At 40.1% G+C, this 17,462-nt stretch overlaps 1 protein-coding gene across 2 annotated transcripts in view; it reads right to left on the bottom strand.

Annotated features, from left to right (window-relative positions):
• ARHGAP36 (Rho GTPase activating protein 36) overlaps window positions 1–17,210 on the bottom strand; it is a 132,708-nt gene extending 115,498 nt beyond the window's left edge. For both annotated transcript variants that reach the window (XM_070606679.1, XM_070606684.1), the window contains exon 1: window positions 17,086–17,210. In XM_070606679.1, the coding sequence (XP_070462780.1) occupies window positions 17,086–17,161 (76 nt within the window). In that variant the 5' untranslated portion in view covers window positions 17,162–17,210. The remainder of the gene's footprint in view (window positions 1–17,085) is intronic.
• Between the last annotated feature and the right edge of the window lie 252 nt (window positions 17,211–17,462).

The raw sequence follows: 17,462 nt of genomic DNA, 5'->3' as shown, positions 1-17,462 counted from the left end.
GTTTAAGTTTTATTATACATGCAATAGGGACCTAATATTATAGCCCAACTGCTTGTTTTCCATTTGGGGAAACCAAAGCCCAGTAAAAGAATTCTCCAAGATCACACAAAGAATTAGTAGCAAACCTGGGAATAAGACCAACCCTCCCTCCTTCCCCAGCATCATGCGTTTGATTCCCTACCATGTCATATTCTGTGCAAATTCTATCAGACCAGAACGTTAAAGATTTGTTGAATGCAGTTTCCATGAATTAAATTGATGACCCGAAAAGGAGTTTCAAGTCATTTGTTCAGCAAATCTTACTAAGCACATACTAGTGCTCAGCCCCGTGCCAGACACTGATGATGGGTAAGCGTCACAGAGTTTCTGCACAGAAAGGCACTGAAAGCTGCCAGCCCAGCCCCTCTCTTTCCAGTCCCCTGGGAAGTAGCAGGAATTGTGCACTAGTAGGTAGGGCATAGGAGTCTGATAGGAAGAAACTAGAACCTGGTCCTGCACATGAGCAGGTAGATAAAGTATCTATCCTCTGGAGGTCAGTCTGACAGAGGGAATTGACTGTATGTTCATTACCTCTCAAGGCAACTAAAAGAAAAGCACTTATTTGTAAGGGAATGCCACCTCACATTGCAGAGTCCAGCATTAGCCAAAGAGAAAGCATCAGCCTAGCAGCCTGGACTGCTAGTTCCTTCAGGCTACTGCAGCCATCTCCTTGCTGGCCACAGGAAAGTCAATGCTCTACTTTTATAATACTCCACTAATTCAGTCAAGCGCATCTGGGGCATCTTGTCATTCTCTCCCCAGAGCTTAAATAATCTGCATTTTCAAAAAAAAATCTGATAAATAATTATTTATAACAAAAGGTAAATAAGTTTAGAATGCATGGGAGGGACAAACAATTTGGCTTACAAAATATTGGTCTATGATATATATTCTTTTCAGGTTAGTTAAATAATATATTAACTTTGTAAACCATTAAGAAATTACAAAATAGAGGCCAGCCCCATGACCGAGTGGTTAAGTTCGTGCACTCTGCTTCGGCTGCCCGGCGTTTCGCTTGTTCAGATCCTGGGCGTGGACATGGCACTGCTCATCAGGCCGTGCTGAGGCAGTGTCCCACACAGCACAACCAGAGGCACCCACAACTAGAATATACAACTATGTACTGGGGGGCTTTAGGGAGAAGAAGGTGGGGGAAGAAAAAGAAGATTGGCAACAGTTGTTAGCTCGGGTGCCAATCTTAAAAAAATAAATAAATTACGAAATTATACAAGGTTATAAAATTACCTGTAACTCCACAACCCAGAGATAACCAGTTTTAACTTTGTGGTCTCTCTACTGTATTTTCCTATGCATAGAAAATAATTAAACAAGACTATATTGGATATACAAATGTGTATTTTGTTTTCGCTATCTAAAATTGTGAATATTTTCCCAATTCGTTACATATTCTCAAAAAACATCATTTCACTAATTTCTATATAAAATCCCAATAAAAATACATGCCGTAACTTATATAGTCCAACCTCTAGTGCAGCAGTTCCCAAAGTGTGAAGATATTAGCAGCATTGGTTAAAAAAAATAAAATCATACTAAAAAAAGCGATCCATGGTCCAATGAGTTTTCAAACCCTGGTTCAAACAGAAATTTACAATGTTTCTTTTCTGCAAGACTGCTCTCAGAGCCTTATTACATCAGTGTCTATTGGACTCTCCAAGGGAATACTGTATGCAACATTTCCTGTTTGTTCATGGATTCCTTTACTTGTGAAGCATCTCATTGGACTGACACTCTAAAGAACAAACATAGTGAGATACTGCCCCAGTGTGGACATTTAGGATATTGCAGTGTTTTACAAATCATTCTGCCATAACCATACTTCCATAGACATCTTTGCGCACTCATCTGGCTTTCTCTTTAGGAGAGATTCATCAAAAAGAAACTATTGGGCCAAAATCATAGAGTCCTGATTCTGCCCTATCTAGCTTTTTTGTTGGGTCTCCATAGACCCCATCTCACAAGAGACCCCAAGAAAAAGAGTCCCAGTCTGAGTTTCTTTATACCCAGTTCAAGGTCTGCCTCTTTGTAGTCAAGGATTTTTTTTTAATAAAACTTTTTGATTTTAGAACAATTTTAGGTTTTAGGTAAAAACCGGGAAGATAGTACAAAAAGTTCCCATATACTCAACACCCACTTTTCCCTAATATTAACGTCCTATATTTGTATGGCACATTTGTTACAACTTGTGAACCAATATTAATACATTATAATTAACTAAAGTCCAAGCTTTATTCATATTTCCTTAGTTTTTGCCTAATGTCCTATTTTTGCTCCAGGATACCCTATTACATCTACTCATAATATCTCCTTAGGTTCCTCTTTGTTGTGATGGTTTATCTGACTTTCCTTATTTTCAATGACCTTGAAAGTCAGATATTTTGTAGAATGTCCCTCAGTTGGAATTTATCTGATGTTTTTCTCAGAATTAGACTGTGGTGATGTGTTTTGGCAGGAAGAAGTCAGAGGTCAATTGCCATTCTCATCACATCATATCAAGAGTACATACTATTAATATAACATCGCTATTGATGTTAATGATGATTAACTGGCTTGAGATACTATTTGTCAAGTTTCTCCACTATAAAGTTACTCTTTTTCCTCCTTCTTATACTGTACTCTTTGGAAGGAAGTCATTCTACAGAGCCCAGACTTAAAGAGTGGGAGTTATGCTCCACTTTGGAGGTCATTTTCAAATAGAAGATATAGCTATTTATTTGTGCATTCATTCTTTGAATGATTTTTGGGGACCATATAGTATGCACGGTGTCATGGTTTTATTAAATCGAGTCTTCCTCCTCTAATAACTTAATATCTATTTGGGCACATGGTCCGGATATGATATCATACAGGTGCAATGTAGCATTGGCAACTATGAAAGGTGTTTTCCTGGAATTCAAAATTACCCTCAAGTTATAGAGAAAAGCAGGCATCAAAAAAATATGTGATAATTCACTTCCCCGTAAAGCAAGCATAACTGGTAAAGTTATTTAAAGAAACCAACCATTTAAAGCCTCTCGAAATTGTCCTAAGACAATATAGGTGATGAAAAAATATTTAAGAAAATCTACTAAATCTTGGTAAGAACAGTGAGAGTCTGTGGCACTTGAGCCATGACCGAGTCCCTTTCTCCACCCCTCTCCCCAGCTGATCCTGACAAGGCTTCTTCTCCCTTCAGCTCCCAGTGAAGGGTTTCAGTATCTCACCAGGAGAAACAGAACTCCAGCATTTATCTTCCCCCTCTCCAACTATTAGTCGCAAAGGCTAAGTTCCTGGTGACTGTGGCCAAGAAGAATGGTGACGAATCCTTTCCTCCACCCAGTCCCCACTCATAGGGCAGAGGCTCTACTCCAGGTATGGCTGGATAAGAATACTGGGGTCCCAATTTCTCTTGCCCCAGCTCCTTTATAAGGCACAGGTCTCACACTGGGAGAGGTAAACAGAGAAAGCCAGAGGCTACCGCCCCTGCCAAGCAGCCTGGCATAAAGCATAGGTGTCATTCGAAGAAAAATGGTCCACTGTCCCCACACCTGGCTCTGGAGCTGTGACTCAGAGATTTTTGCCCAGTGGCATTGGCAAAAATCATGAAGGAATGACTGATCCTTGGAAAATATATTTTAATATACTACCAGAGTCATCATAGTTCTAGAAGAAGAGAGATACATATGCAGTAATCAAGCCTCATTGCCCCACAGAAACTTCCCCAGCTCTCTGACCCCTGCCGCCATCAACACACACACGCAGAGTGAAAGAACAGCCCATCCTTTGAGAGTGCAAGTCCTCTGTGGGCCCCGTCACAGTTCACAGTGCGATCATTCTAGAGAGCAGAGAAAGGGTGGCAGACCTAGAGCTGGACCACACATCTCCAGCCTGGGTTTCTACAAGTTTAATCGCCTCTTCTTTGTGTCTCTGCTAGTGCTCCTCATTTTTTGCCTTATAGTTTAGGAAATGGGGCATGGTTTGTGAGGAATATATGAGCTCATGGGAAATGCTTTTAGCCTATAACTGGCACACAGTAGGTACTCAATAAATGGAAGCCATTATTACCTCTCCTACTAGATTGAATTTCCTTCAGACAGTAATTCTTATTCTAGGTAAGTGGTTCTTAATCTTATGAGACCTATTCTTTTTTAATATACTTTGTGACATCTCCATTATTATTCTGAAATGAAATTCACAGATAATAAAACCCACCTACACATTTGATTTCAGAAATATCAATATAATGCTCTATGACGTGAAAAAGAACAAAAGGAAAACAATTTATAATTATTTACATATTTATATAACACATAAAGCAATATGTAAATCTCAGGCATTGACTACAGTAAAACACAAAAGATGAAGAGGTCAGTATAAAATCACCAATAAAAACACAAATTACAAAGGCAGACTGGCACAGGTATGCCATATCAATGACTCTAATACTTTGAATGTTATTGACATTGGTAACATGATTTTTCAAAATGGAGAAAAACTTGTATAGTCCCTAAGAAGTACAATTCCCTCTCGATTTACAGTGTTGGATTCCTGAAAAATTCAGTCTTCCAAAACACTTTGTCATGTAAAACAGATTTCAATTCTAGGCTCTGATATTTATAAAAAAGTTTTTCACCTTCATAAATGTCTAGCATGATATCTGAAAGTCTAGTGACACATAGAAGCATTTCTCATTGTGAAGACTGTCCTGCAATTGTCTTCCTGGATTCTACTTGCCATGTGTCAATAAGAACCCCCGTTAACTCTAAAATACTCCTTAAGATATGATATGGTCCCATTGAGAAACTTTGGAACCACTGACTCAAAGCTGAAATCGTAAGCAAAACTGTATGCACACAAGTGCACATATGTTAATTCATGCCTTGGGGGGTGCATGACTTTCAGGTTCTTGAGGGGGTCCTTTACCCAAAAAAGGACTAAGAATGCCTGCAAAGATCCTGCCACATACATTTCTGTGTCCTCATGCCCACAATGCACTCAAACAATACGTCAGTACGTAACTGAATTGAACAGAATAATATAGGTGCTGCCCAGTAGCGTGAGATGGGTATGAGGCTAGCTCAGTCAGGTGTCAGAACAGAACGTGCCTCTACAGGGGGCCATGCAGCTTATTGTTTAGGAGTGGTGGCTCTTGGAGTCACATTGCCTATTACTGTACACCTTGATATGTGAAGATTTAATCCCTCTCCTTGCTGCTTCTCCCCTCCCCAACCAAATAAAAACTCTTGCTTTCATAGCCGATTACAAATCTTCAAAGGCCCGTTAGAGTCAATCCTCTGCTTAAGGCCCTAAGGCTCCAAGAAGCCCCTGAAAACGTGCACCTGTATTTCCTGAGAGGAGAACCACAGCAGTGCTTCATTCACCTCAGTGCCACCATGCTGGATGCAGGCGTTCAACCTGTGAGTGGTGAGCAAAAGCAAAGAGCAAGGCCCTGAGGGCTGTGTCGCAGGATAAGGAGGTGACTGGAGGCTAGGGTGGGAGGCAGGCGTAGAAGCGTCAGGAGAACAGGGGTGAAGGTGCTGCCCAGAAAGAAGCGAAAAGTTATGAAAGGGAATTTTCAACCATTTACACCTTCCTATTCTGATCAATTAGTAAGCCAGTCACTTAGGCTTCAAATACTAGTTAGAGTGGGAATATATCCCAGTGGTAAGAGAACAGGTTCTGCATTCAGGCTGTCTGGGTTCAAATCCTACCTCCACTATGTACTGTGTGATCTCTCTTTCCTCACTTTCCCCTTTTGCACATTGGAGAGGGCAGTAGTACTTACCTCATAGTGTTATTGAGAAAATTAAGACTGGTAAAGGCCTTAGAATAGTGCCTCATGCATAGCATGCACTCAATAAACATTAGCTTCTAATTTGTACCTACTGTGCACACCACCCTGGAATCCTATGTGTACCGTGGTTTGAGAGAAGGAAGAACCTGAGAACATTGGTCTCATCTACCCTCTTTGGGAGGGGCTATGGTTGACATCTTCTTACTTTTAACATTCAACAGATACTTTGCGCCAAACACCACTCCAGGTGCCGTGGAGACTATAAAGATGAACAAGCTAGGTCAAGGCTTCAATAACTACTTACATGCTAACAGTTCCCAAATCTATAGCTCCGGCTCAGACATCTTTCTTGAGCTCTACACACATCAATTTATTCTTGCTGAAGCTTTCTACCCAAAATTCCAACATGTACCTCCATGTCACTATGTCAAAAAGAAAACTCACTTTCACACACCTCCCAAACCGGCCTCTTCTGTGCACTTTATTGAAGTTAATGGCCCCCTTTTTCACCAGTCACCCAAGCTAGACATCTAGAAACCATCCTTGAGGCCTTGCTCACTCCCCACATCTCATAAAACACTAAAATGATTGATTCTACCTACTAGATACTCCTCAAATACATCCACATCTCTCAGAACACCCTGCAACTACCTTAAGCTAACTCATCATCATTACTTGCCTGGATGACTTTAACAGTAATACTCTTGCTCCAGTTCCCTCCACTGTATCCTCCAGTGAACAGGTGCAATGAACTTAAAAACAAAAATCACATCACCCATCCCCCCCCCACACACACACACACTTAAAAACTCTATGGAACACAGTGTGAATTCCTTATCCTGGCCAACAAAGCCCTCCTGTCTCTCAAGTTTCATCTCAACTATGACCTATCCCACTTCCCTGGCACCTTCAATCCTAATGTTTCAGCCAGACTGCCCTTCCTTCACTTCTTCCCATATGTCAAGCTTTTTCCTGCCCCAAGACATTCACCATGATGTTTTCCCACCCCCACAACTAACTTTCAGTAGTCATTCAAGTTTCAGATAAAAGAACACATCATTCTGGAATTCTTCCCTAGCCCCTCAGATTAGGTCAGACGTCCCAGTTAAATGCTTTTGTTCCCCAACACTTATCATGCATGTTTAATGTCTGTCTTCCTTAGTAGGCTGTGAGCACACTAGAACATGCTTTAGTCACCATTCCATCCCCAAATACCTAGCACAGTGCCTTTGCACACAGTAGATGCTCAACAAAAATTTTGGTGAGGAAGGAAGGAAGGGAGAGGAGGAAAGGTGGAGGGAGAAAAAGAGGGAGAAAACAAGAGAAGGAGAAGAGACATTGTAAGAGGTAAGAAATAAATAAGACATGTTCCCTTCCCTTGAGGAGATCCTAAAATGGGACAAGGAGACAATTCCATACAGGGGTGTAAGTGCTATGGCAGAAGTAAGTACAAGATGCTAGGAGAACTCAGAGGAAGAAAAGGCTACCCTGTCTAGGAGAGCAGGAAAGGCCCCACAAAGGAGATGACATTTTGGCTGGTTCTTTTTCTAACAACCTTACTGAGACTTAATTCACATACTATCCAATTCACATATTAAAGTGTAAAATTCAATGGTTTTTAGTATATTCATAAAATTATGCAACCTTCACCAACAATCAATTTTAGAACATTTTAATCACCCCTAAAAGAAGCTCCATACCTGTTAGCAATCACTCCCATTGCACCCTTCCCCCAGGTCTTGGCAATCACTAAACTAATCTATTTGCTGTCTCCATAGATTTACCTATTCTGGACGCTTCTTATGAGTGGAATCATACAATATGTGTTCTTTTGTGTCTAGTTTCTTTCAGGTAGCATAATGTTTTCAATGTTCATCCATGTTGTAGCGTGTATCAACACTCCATCTCTTTTGATGACTGAATAATATTCCACAGTGTGGATATATCAATTTTGTTTATCCATTCATCAGTTGATGGACATTTGATTTGTTTCCACTTTTTGGCTATTATTAAAAAACTGATATAAACGTTTGTGTACAAGTTTTTGTGTGAACACTTTTTCAGTTTGGGAGAGTATATAGCCACAGAATTCCTGGGTTATATAGTAACACTGAGTTTAACATTTTGAGAAACTTCCAAATTTTTCCAAAGAAGCATCACCATTTTACATTTCAATCAGCAAAATACGAGGGTTCCAATTTCTCCACATCCTTGACAACACTTGTTATTGTCTGTCGTTTTTTATTACAGCCATCCTCGTAGGTGTGAAGTGGTATCTCATTTTGGCTTTGATTTGCATTTCCCCAGTGGCTAATGATGTTGAGCATCTTTTCATGAACTTATCAGCCATTTATATATCCTCTTTGGAGTAACGTATATTCAGATCATTTGCTGAATTTTTAGTTGTGCTACTTTTATTCTTATTGAGTTGGAAGTGTTCTTTATACATTTTGGATGCAAGTCCCTTATCAGATATATGATTTTCGACATTTTGTCCCATTCTATGGGTTGTCTTATCACTTTTTTGATGGTGTCATTTGAAGCACAAAAGCTTTTAGCTTTGATGAAGTCCAATTTATCTATTTTTTGCTTTTGTTACTTGTGCTTTAGGTGTCATATGTAAGAAACCATTGCCTAATCCAAGGTCAAGAGGATTTAAGGTCATTAAGAGCACTCTTCTGAACATGTAGCCCATTTGCTGGACTGTTCCTTTTAATCCCCACATCCACCCAATTGTCTTCTCTTGACCACAAAACTTTATCCAACACTTTCTGGTTTTCTTAATTAATAGGTACTGCCTTGGGAGCAACACTGAAAATGGCCTCACTAATTCCCTGCTCTGCACTGATCAAGACTTAGGCAGCTGGTTCTGTAGATACCAGCATAGTGATGAGATTGATTCCACCATTACCTACATCTGTGTTGACCAGTGTCCACCCACTTCACAGTGCTGTTGAGAGCATTTAATGAGATATGAGGCCTTCCCTGACCACCCCATCCAATGTAGCTTCCACCCCCAAGTCTCTCTATATTATATTACCGTGTTTTATTTTGTTTATAGCAGAATCACTATATAACATCTTATTTGTTTTTGTGTTTACAGTCACAATCCTCTAAGACATCTAAGACTCCATCTAAGGGTACGCATCAAGTTTGTCTTCTTCATCTCTGTATCCCTAGTACCTCTAATATTCTCTTGTGTATAGTAAGTTCTCAATAAATGTGTTTTTAAAGAATGAATAAATGAGTGTACATATAAAGTAGCTATTACAGTGCCTAGCACATAATAGATGCTCAATAATTACTAGCTGCTGCTGCTGTTGTCATTACTGTCATTATCATTATCATTACTACAAGACCTGAGCTACATCTGTAAAATGAGACTTTCCTGTATTCTTCACTTGCTGTGGGCATACTGGATTCACTCCAAGAATAAATGGTATGTAGGCCCACTAATCAGTTGGGTGGCCTTGGGCAGGTCACATTTCTTTCCTTCCCAGAGCCTCAGGTTCATTCATATATGTATATGGCAGCATTGTATAGTAGTTTCATGCACGGGCTCCAGAGCTAACATTTGGGCTTAATACCAGGCTTTGCTTTTTACAATTGATGTGACCTTGGACAAGTTACTAAGCTTCCTTAGTCTAAGTTTTATTATCTGTAAAATGAAGATAATAATAGTATCTAGTTCCACAGGCTGGTTGTGAGGATTAAATGAGATCGTACAGGTAAAATGCTTACTGTGGTACACGATACCAAGTCGACATTCAAATAATAACTATGACTCAAAGCCTCAGCCTCTGGCAGATCTTATAAGAAAGCCCTCATCTAATTATGTGAACTTAGGTCAGTGGGTGGAAAACTGCCAGCTCTCAAATGCTACTCCTGGCTTGGAGATTCTGGGGTACTATCTCTGCAGCAGACAGTGCCCTTGGCCATTTGATCACGACCTCCTGGTGGTCTACTTCTTCCCACTGTCAGGACATCATGATTTAAGCCAAGACAAAATGGCAGAAGAAAGTGAAAGTCACATTCTCCATTCCGATGCACACCCCACATCCCTGAACCTTCCTCCATCAAAATATCATGGTGTGTGTCTCTAAATCCCAAGAGAAATCGTTTGGGCACCGTTGCTATTCAGGATTATCTGCAAACGTGTTCACCTCCATCAGAGGAAATAATTAAAATCTCACATAGAGCCTTATAGCAATATTGTGTTGCTCTTGATTCAGTTGGATGATCACGATGACAATTCCTTACATTTGTATAGCTTGATAGCTTTCAAAGAAATTTCACATTAGTCACTTGGAACGATACAACCAACTGCAAGATGAAAAGGATTGGACTCACTCAGCCACTTTAAAACTGAATAAACAGGTGTCTCAAAACTCCTGTCTTCTAGTCTGGAGAATTTCTCTTTGGTACTCTAACTCCCTGGGGAAAACTAAATCATTTACTCCTCTCAACAGCTGGAAGGTGATCTCTTCATCTTGTAACAAAATCTCCCCACTTCTCCACCTACCAAATTCTGGCCACTTTGTGAGTAATCTATATCTGGCCGTCAGTGTGGGTGACCCTGCTGGATTATTGATGCTCTCATTCCTTTCCCTCATCACCTCTGCATGCAAACTGCACTTCATCCCTCTCTGTCTTGGTCTCTGCCAGTTTGACCCATTTGTCAATTTTCAATCTTTAGTTATCACTCCCCACCCAGGTGCTTATTATAAGCTGTCAGTATATTTCCATCTTGTCCATCTTCTCAGCCTCTGAATCTACCACTTGAAAGGTCATATTTCTCTATTCCAATTTCTGCTAATGTTCTTAACAACATGTAATGGGAACAAAGGATTTCACCTTTCAAAAGGTGTCGATCAACTTTCAACAAGTACCCCATTAATTCTGACTGTTTTTCCAAGGATTAATCAAGCAAGACTGTTGACGTCCACTACCCCGGGGCTGCTTCATGATGTGCAATGTTCCACTGGATCCCTTCTGCTGTCTGAGGGACACTTGTAGTCTAGCGAGTTATATTTGATTACAATCACCCTGCCTGACAAATGGTCTTAGGAGGCAGTTATCTCCCAACACATTAGCTGTTCTCTTACAATTGGGTGGCACCCAAGAGCTACCAAACCACTCTCCCTTTCTCTCACAAAGCCCAGAACAGACTTTCCAAGCTCAGGAGTAGCTACCATATTGCTAGTGTGTTTGGGGGAGTTGAAGCAAGCAGAGGTACTCAACATACAGTGCTCATTGAGTTGGTGGTGGGAGGCTAGGAAAATGGAGCAGCATATACATGGAGCCTTACAAAGGAGCCTTTTTGTTCTTGCAAACAGAGTTCTGAGACAAGACCAGCAAGAGCTCTAAAGAGTTGTTCAGAGGGGCTGCAAGTGGCTCACGTGGCATTTTGGAGACACGTTCCTTATCTATTGTTGCAACTCCTGCCCACTATACAACTGGTTCCAGCAAATTTATATAGGATAACAGGAAGAAAAGTGAGGATCACTGAAGGGAGAGTGTGTCCATTTGTTGCATCAGACCTCTTGCAAGTCCATCGGGAGACAAAGTTGAAGACAGACATGTTCTGTGCCCTCAAGCACTAGTCAAGTGAAGGAGACACACAAGTAAGTCATTACATTAGAGGACAGTGTGGAAATAACTATCAAGGGGGAGATACAAGGTGCTGTAGAAACACAAAAAAAAGGGTACCTGAGAGATCAGGGAAGATCTCTTTGAAGAAGTAACATCTAAGCTAAGCTCCAAAGGATGCCAAAGAGGTAGATCAATCCGTGAAGGTGAGTGGGAAGGAAGAGTGTCCCAAACATTCAGAACAACAAGTGCATGCAGCCAGAGGAGCAAGAGAGACAGAGAGAAACAGAGAGAGAGAGAGAAACGCCTGGTATAATGTTACTGAGTATGGCTGAAGGTCAAAATGAGGCTGGCACAGTGTGCAGAGACCAGACCACAGAATCCCACCTGCATAGGCTGTGCTTGGAAATGAGCTGGGATTTGAATAGCTCTACAATTTCTGTCATCTGCTATGTATTTAGCATCAGTATGAGGTATCTCAGGGCCAGAAGAAGATAGAGAAATTGAAGATGTGGCCTCTGTCCTCAAGGTGTTCAGAGTTCATTTGGAATGCAGAGTCCAGATTTGAAAAAGATTTTAGAAACCTACAAGGCATGGTGGCAGGGATCTGGTATGTTTGTAAGGCCTGGATGGATATAGTAGCTGAGGCACCTGAGTGTGCCCTAGGGAGTAAGGAAAGGCTTAAGGAAAGGAGGGAGCCCTACTCAGAGACTCAGGCACTGTCAGCTCCCTCATATCAGCCCCTTGGCCCCAGACTCCTGTCTCCTTTGGGGTTAGTCATATACTTCCAGCAAGCCAGCTAAGGTCCTTGTCAACACTGTGAGGCAGACATTAACCTTCAGTAGCTTCTCCTAATGCTCTGAGCCTCAATATAATTATCTATAAAATAGGCACAGGTGAAAACAAAGTTGGCTTCAATCACACTGAAAGTTTTTTCCGGAGAAAACCTTCTACACTCTGCTCGCCAAGAACCTCATACTACTTCCCCATGGTGGTAGCTTGTCTTCAATTTAATCAGCATTAATACCGTCCTATCATGTACACTGTTGCCCTTCCCTTACGCAGAGGTAGAGTTTATTCCTCAAGCCCTCTTGAATGTGGGCTGGCCTGTCACTGTTTTGACCAACTGAATAAGGTGGAAGTGTCATTATGCCAGCTCCAAGCCTAGCCTTTAAGACAGCTGGCAGTATCTACTTCCAACTCCTGAAATGATTCCTCTGGGAACCTGGCAGCCATGCTGTGAGAAATCCAATCTAAAGGTGCTCTAGTCAACAGCCCCTGCTGAGCTCCCAGCTGAAATCCAAAATCAACTGCCAGCCATGTGAGTGAACCATCTTGGATGTTCAGCCCAGTTGAGCCTTCAGATGATGGTAGCCCCAGCTGCCATCTGATTGTAACTGCATGAAAGACACCAAATGAGAACTTCCCAGCTGAGTCCACTCAATTCACAGGACCATGAGAAATAATAATAGATCGTTGCCAGCTACCAACTTTTGTTGTCATTTTTTAGGCAGCAATAGATAAATCTCATGGCCTTGCTAATGGGTAAATCCAAGGCTCAGCAAACTTTTTCTGTAAAGGGTCAGACAGTAAATATTTTTGGCTTTGCTGACCGTACATCTCTGTCACAACTACTCAATTCTACACTGTAATGAGAAAGCAGCCAGAGACAAATGAACATAGCTATGTTCTGATAAATTTTTATTACAAAATCAAGTGGAGGGCTAGGCCTTTGCCATGGTTTGCCAACCTCTGGGCTAATTGGATAAAATAATCATCACAGAGTAAGAAAGACTCTGTAAGGTAAGGCCTTTCCAGTAATATTAGCCTTTTAGCAGGAGTTTTCTGGAAACAACAAAGCTTTAACCCAATGTTTCCCAAAGTGAATTTTGTGGGATAGGCTTTAGGGAAGGGAATGTGCTGTTGTCAAATAATTTTTTAAAGCTCTGGATTAAATCTAAGTTATACATGATTTTATACTGCCAGATTCCTCAGAACCTTTACATGCTTATCCTGAAGAGGTACACTGCTAGAATTTCAGACTCAGTGCCAGGCTGCTGGGAGAGAGATTTTAAAATGAGGGAATTTGGGGTGTCAGTTCTTCCTGTACATAAAACCAGAGCTGCTGCTGTTTATCTCTCTTCATTCACCTTCTCTCACTGCTCTTATTGAGGCTCGCTTTTCTCCATAACACCCTGGCTCTACCAATAATAACACTGTTTGTTATTGGCATTTTCCCTCTCCAGGCCTTGGCTTCCCTCTTAAATAAAACTAACAATTCTTGAAATAACTGTACCCCAAACTCCCAATCCAAGTTGGAGGAGCATTCCTAGCAGAATGAAGAGTTAAAGTAAAAGCCCTAAGGAGGCAATCTGCCTGTTCTCCTCTAGGAAGATCAAGGCGGCCAGTGTAGCTGAGCAGAGTAAGTGAGGGAGAGAACAGTGAGAAACGAAGTTAGAGAGGTAGCCAAGAGCCAGATCTTATGGAGCCCTGTAGACTACTATAAGGACTTTATCTACAGTTCTGAATGAAATCGGGAATCATTGTGAGATTTTGCAGCAGAGGAGAAGCATGATATAAATAAGATTTAAAAGCATCACCCTGTATGCATCAAAATACAGAACCTCAAAATAAATGAAACAAAAATGTACAGAGCTTAAAAGAGAAATAGCTTAATTGTAGTTGAGGACTTCAACAGTCTCCTCTCAACAACCAGTACAATAATTAGACAGAAGATCATCAAAGATGAAAAGATCTGAAAAACACAATCAACCAACAGGTTCTAATTGACACATTAGAACACTTCACCCAACAACAGCAGAATACACATCCTTTTCAAGAGCCTATGGAACGTTCACCAAGATATATCCTGGTACATATAACAAGCCTCAATAAATTGAAAAGAATTGAAATTATATAGAGCGTGTTCAATGACCACAATGAAATCAAACCAAAAATCAATAACAGAAAAATAACAAGTAAATACCCGAGCACTTGGAAATTAAACAACACTCTTCTAAATAATCCATGGGTCAAAGAGCAAGTCTAAAGGGAAATCAAAACATAGCTTGAAGTGAATGAAAATGAAAATGCAACATATAAAAATTTGTGGTAAGCAGCTAAAGTAGTGCTGAGAAAGAAATTCCTAATACTAACTGCTTACAGTAGAAATAAGAAAATGTCTCAGATTGATCATCTAAGTTCCTATCTCAAGAAACTAGAAGAATTAAATGGATTCTAAGCAAGGAAAAGGAAATACATAATAAAGACAAGAATAGAAATCAGTGAAATAGAAAACAATAGAGAAAATCAATGAAACAAAAAGTAGATTCTTTGAAAAAACCAATAAAATCGACAAATGATTAAGAAGACTGACAAAGAAAAAAAGAAAAGATGCAAATTACCAATAGCAGGAATAAAACAAGGGATATCATCACAGTCCCTGAAAACATCGAAAGAGAATAAGGGAATACTACAAAAAAAACTCTATACACATGGGGCTGGCCCCGTGGCCGAGTGGTTAAGTTCACGCGCTCTGCTGCAGGCGGACCAGTGTTTCGTTGGGTCGAATCCTGGGCGCGGACATGGCACTGCTCATCAAACCACGCTGAGGCAGCGTCCCACATGCCACAACTAGAAGGACCCACAACAAAGAATATACAACTACGTACTGGGGGGCTTTGGGGAGAAAAAGGAAAAAATAAAAAATCTAAAAAAAAAAACAACTCTATACACATAAATTTGACAACTTAGATTAAATAGGTCAACTCTGCAAAAAACACGAACTATCAAAACTCAGTCAAGTTGAAATAGGCAAACTGAATATACCTATAATTATCAAAGAAATTGAATTCATAATTAAAAACCTCCCAGGAAAAAATTGCTTGCTAAACATTTACAGAAGAATTAACACTGATTTTACACAAACTCTTTCAAAAACATAGAACAGGGAGGAAAATGAAAATGAAATATAACAGGGAGGAAATAGAAAATGAGTTGGGAGTTCCTTCCCAACTCATTTTCTGAAGCCAGTATTGCTCTGATACCAAAAAACAGGCAAAGACAGTACAAAAAAAGAAAGCTAAAGAACAACATCTCTGATGATCTTAGGTGCAAAAATCCTCAAGAAAACATTAGCAAACTGAATCTAGCACTGTAAGAAAAGAATTATACATCAATAAAAAGTGATATTCATTCCAGGCATGTGAGACTAGTTCAATATTTGAAAATTAAGTAATATAATTCACCATATCAATAGGCTAAAGAATGAAAAGCATATGCTTATATCGATTAGTGCATATAAAGCATTTAACAAAATCCTACTCCCATTCATGGTAAAAACTCTTAGAAAAATAGGAATAGAGAAGACTTAACCTATAGATCATTTGGAGGTGAATTGATCTATTTACTATGACTCTTCTAATTGTAGTCTTCTAACCCATGAACATGATGTGTCTCTTGATATTATATGAACATGTGCTAAAGAGCATTTACAAAAAAAACCTACAGCTAACATTATACTCAATCATGAAAGGCTGAATGCTTCCCTCTGAGGTCAAGAACAAGGCAAGGATATGTACTCTCACCACTCTTATCCAACATAATACTGGAAGTTGTAGTTACTGCGTTAAGGCAAGAAAAAGAAATAAAGGGCCTACAGATTAGAAAGGAAGAAATAAAATTGTCCCTATTTGCAGATGACATGATGGTCTAGGTAGGAAATCCAAGGGAATATATCTTTAAAACTCCCAGAAATAATTGGTAATTCAGCAAAGTTACAGGCTACAAAGTCAACACACAAAATTCAATTGCTTTCCTATATACTAACAATGAACATACAGACCCTGACATTAAAAACACAATACCATTGGCAGTCACTGAAAAGAAAATGAAATACTTTTGTATGCACTTAAAATTTATGTAGATCTGTATACTGAAAATAACCATATCCTAACAAAACAAATTTTTGAAAGACCTAAATAAATGGAGAGGCATACTGTGCTCATGGATTAGAAGACTCAACATAGTAAAAATGTCAGTTTTACCCAAAATGATTTATAGGTTTAATACAATTCCTATAAAAATCCATGCAAGTTCTCTTGCAGACTTAGGCAAGCTTATTCTAAAATGTATATGGAAAGGTGCAAGCCCTAGAATAGCTAAAACAATCTTGACAAGGAAAAACAAAGTGGGAGGAATCACTCTACTCAATATTAAAGCTTACCCTATAGCTACAGTAATCAAGACTGTGTGATATTGGCAGAGGGATAGATACATAGATCAATGGAACTGAATAGAGAACTCAGAAATAGACCCACCCAAATATGCCTAACTGATTTGTGACAAAAATTGCCAAAATGTTTCAACAGAGGAAGGATGAACTTTTCAACAAATGGTGCTGGAGCCATTGGACGTTCATAGGGGACAAAAAAAAAGAACGTCAATTAATCTCACATCTTATACAAAGAAAACAAAACACTCAAAATGGATCATGGATGTCAAGCAGAAACACCAGTTACCAATGCCAGGGGAGGACTCCAACTTAAAAGAAGATAGCAAAGATCATAACTATGTCAACCACCAGGATACCCACTGCATCTTGGTATTGGAGTCATCAAGGAAAGCACAACACAGTCAAGCACTGAATGGAGCAATGCTTTACTTACATAGAGAAGAGAGAGAAAGCTCCAACAATGGGCATTGGTCCCTCGCAGCCACCACAGCAGGGCAATTGACCTGCATTCATCACTCATGTCCCTGGCAGGGGACAGATATAGCAGTGGGGTTGGCCAGGTGCCATATGACGCACAGGCTTAAGCAGAAAAAAGGAGTCACATTGAGTCTGAAACAGGGAAAAATATTCCCACACAAGGTGATAAGCACAGCACAGGCTGTGAGGGCTTCTTATCTCTTGGTAAGAAAATGTTTCAGGTCCAAGGCTGTGAGTGGGCAAGCCTGGGGAGGGGTAGGTTGTGCGATGGCTGCTTTCCTAACAATGGACTTAAATGTAAAACATAAAACTATAAAACTTCAAGAAAAACGT

This window comes from Equus przewalskii, chromosome X (assembly GCF_037783145.1).
Source record: "Equus przewalskii isolate Varuska chromosome X, EquPr2, whole genome shotgun sequence".
In the NCBI taxonomy this organism is placed as follows: domain Eukaryota; kingdom Metazoa; phylum Chordata; class Mammalia; order Perissodactyla; family Equidae; genus Equus; species Equus przewalskii.
Note: the sequence above shows the minus strand (reverse complement) of the source record. Positions and strands in the feature narration are given on the sequence as shown.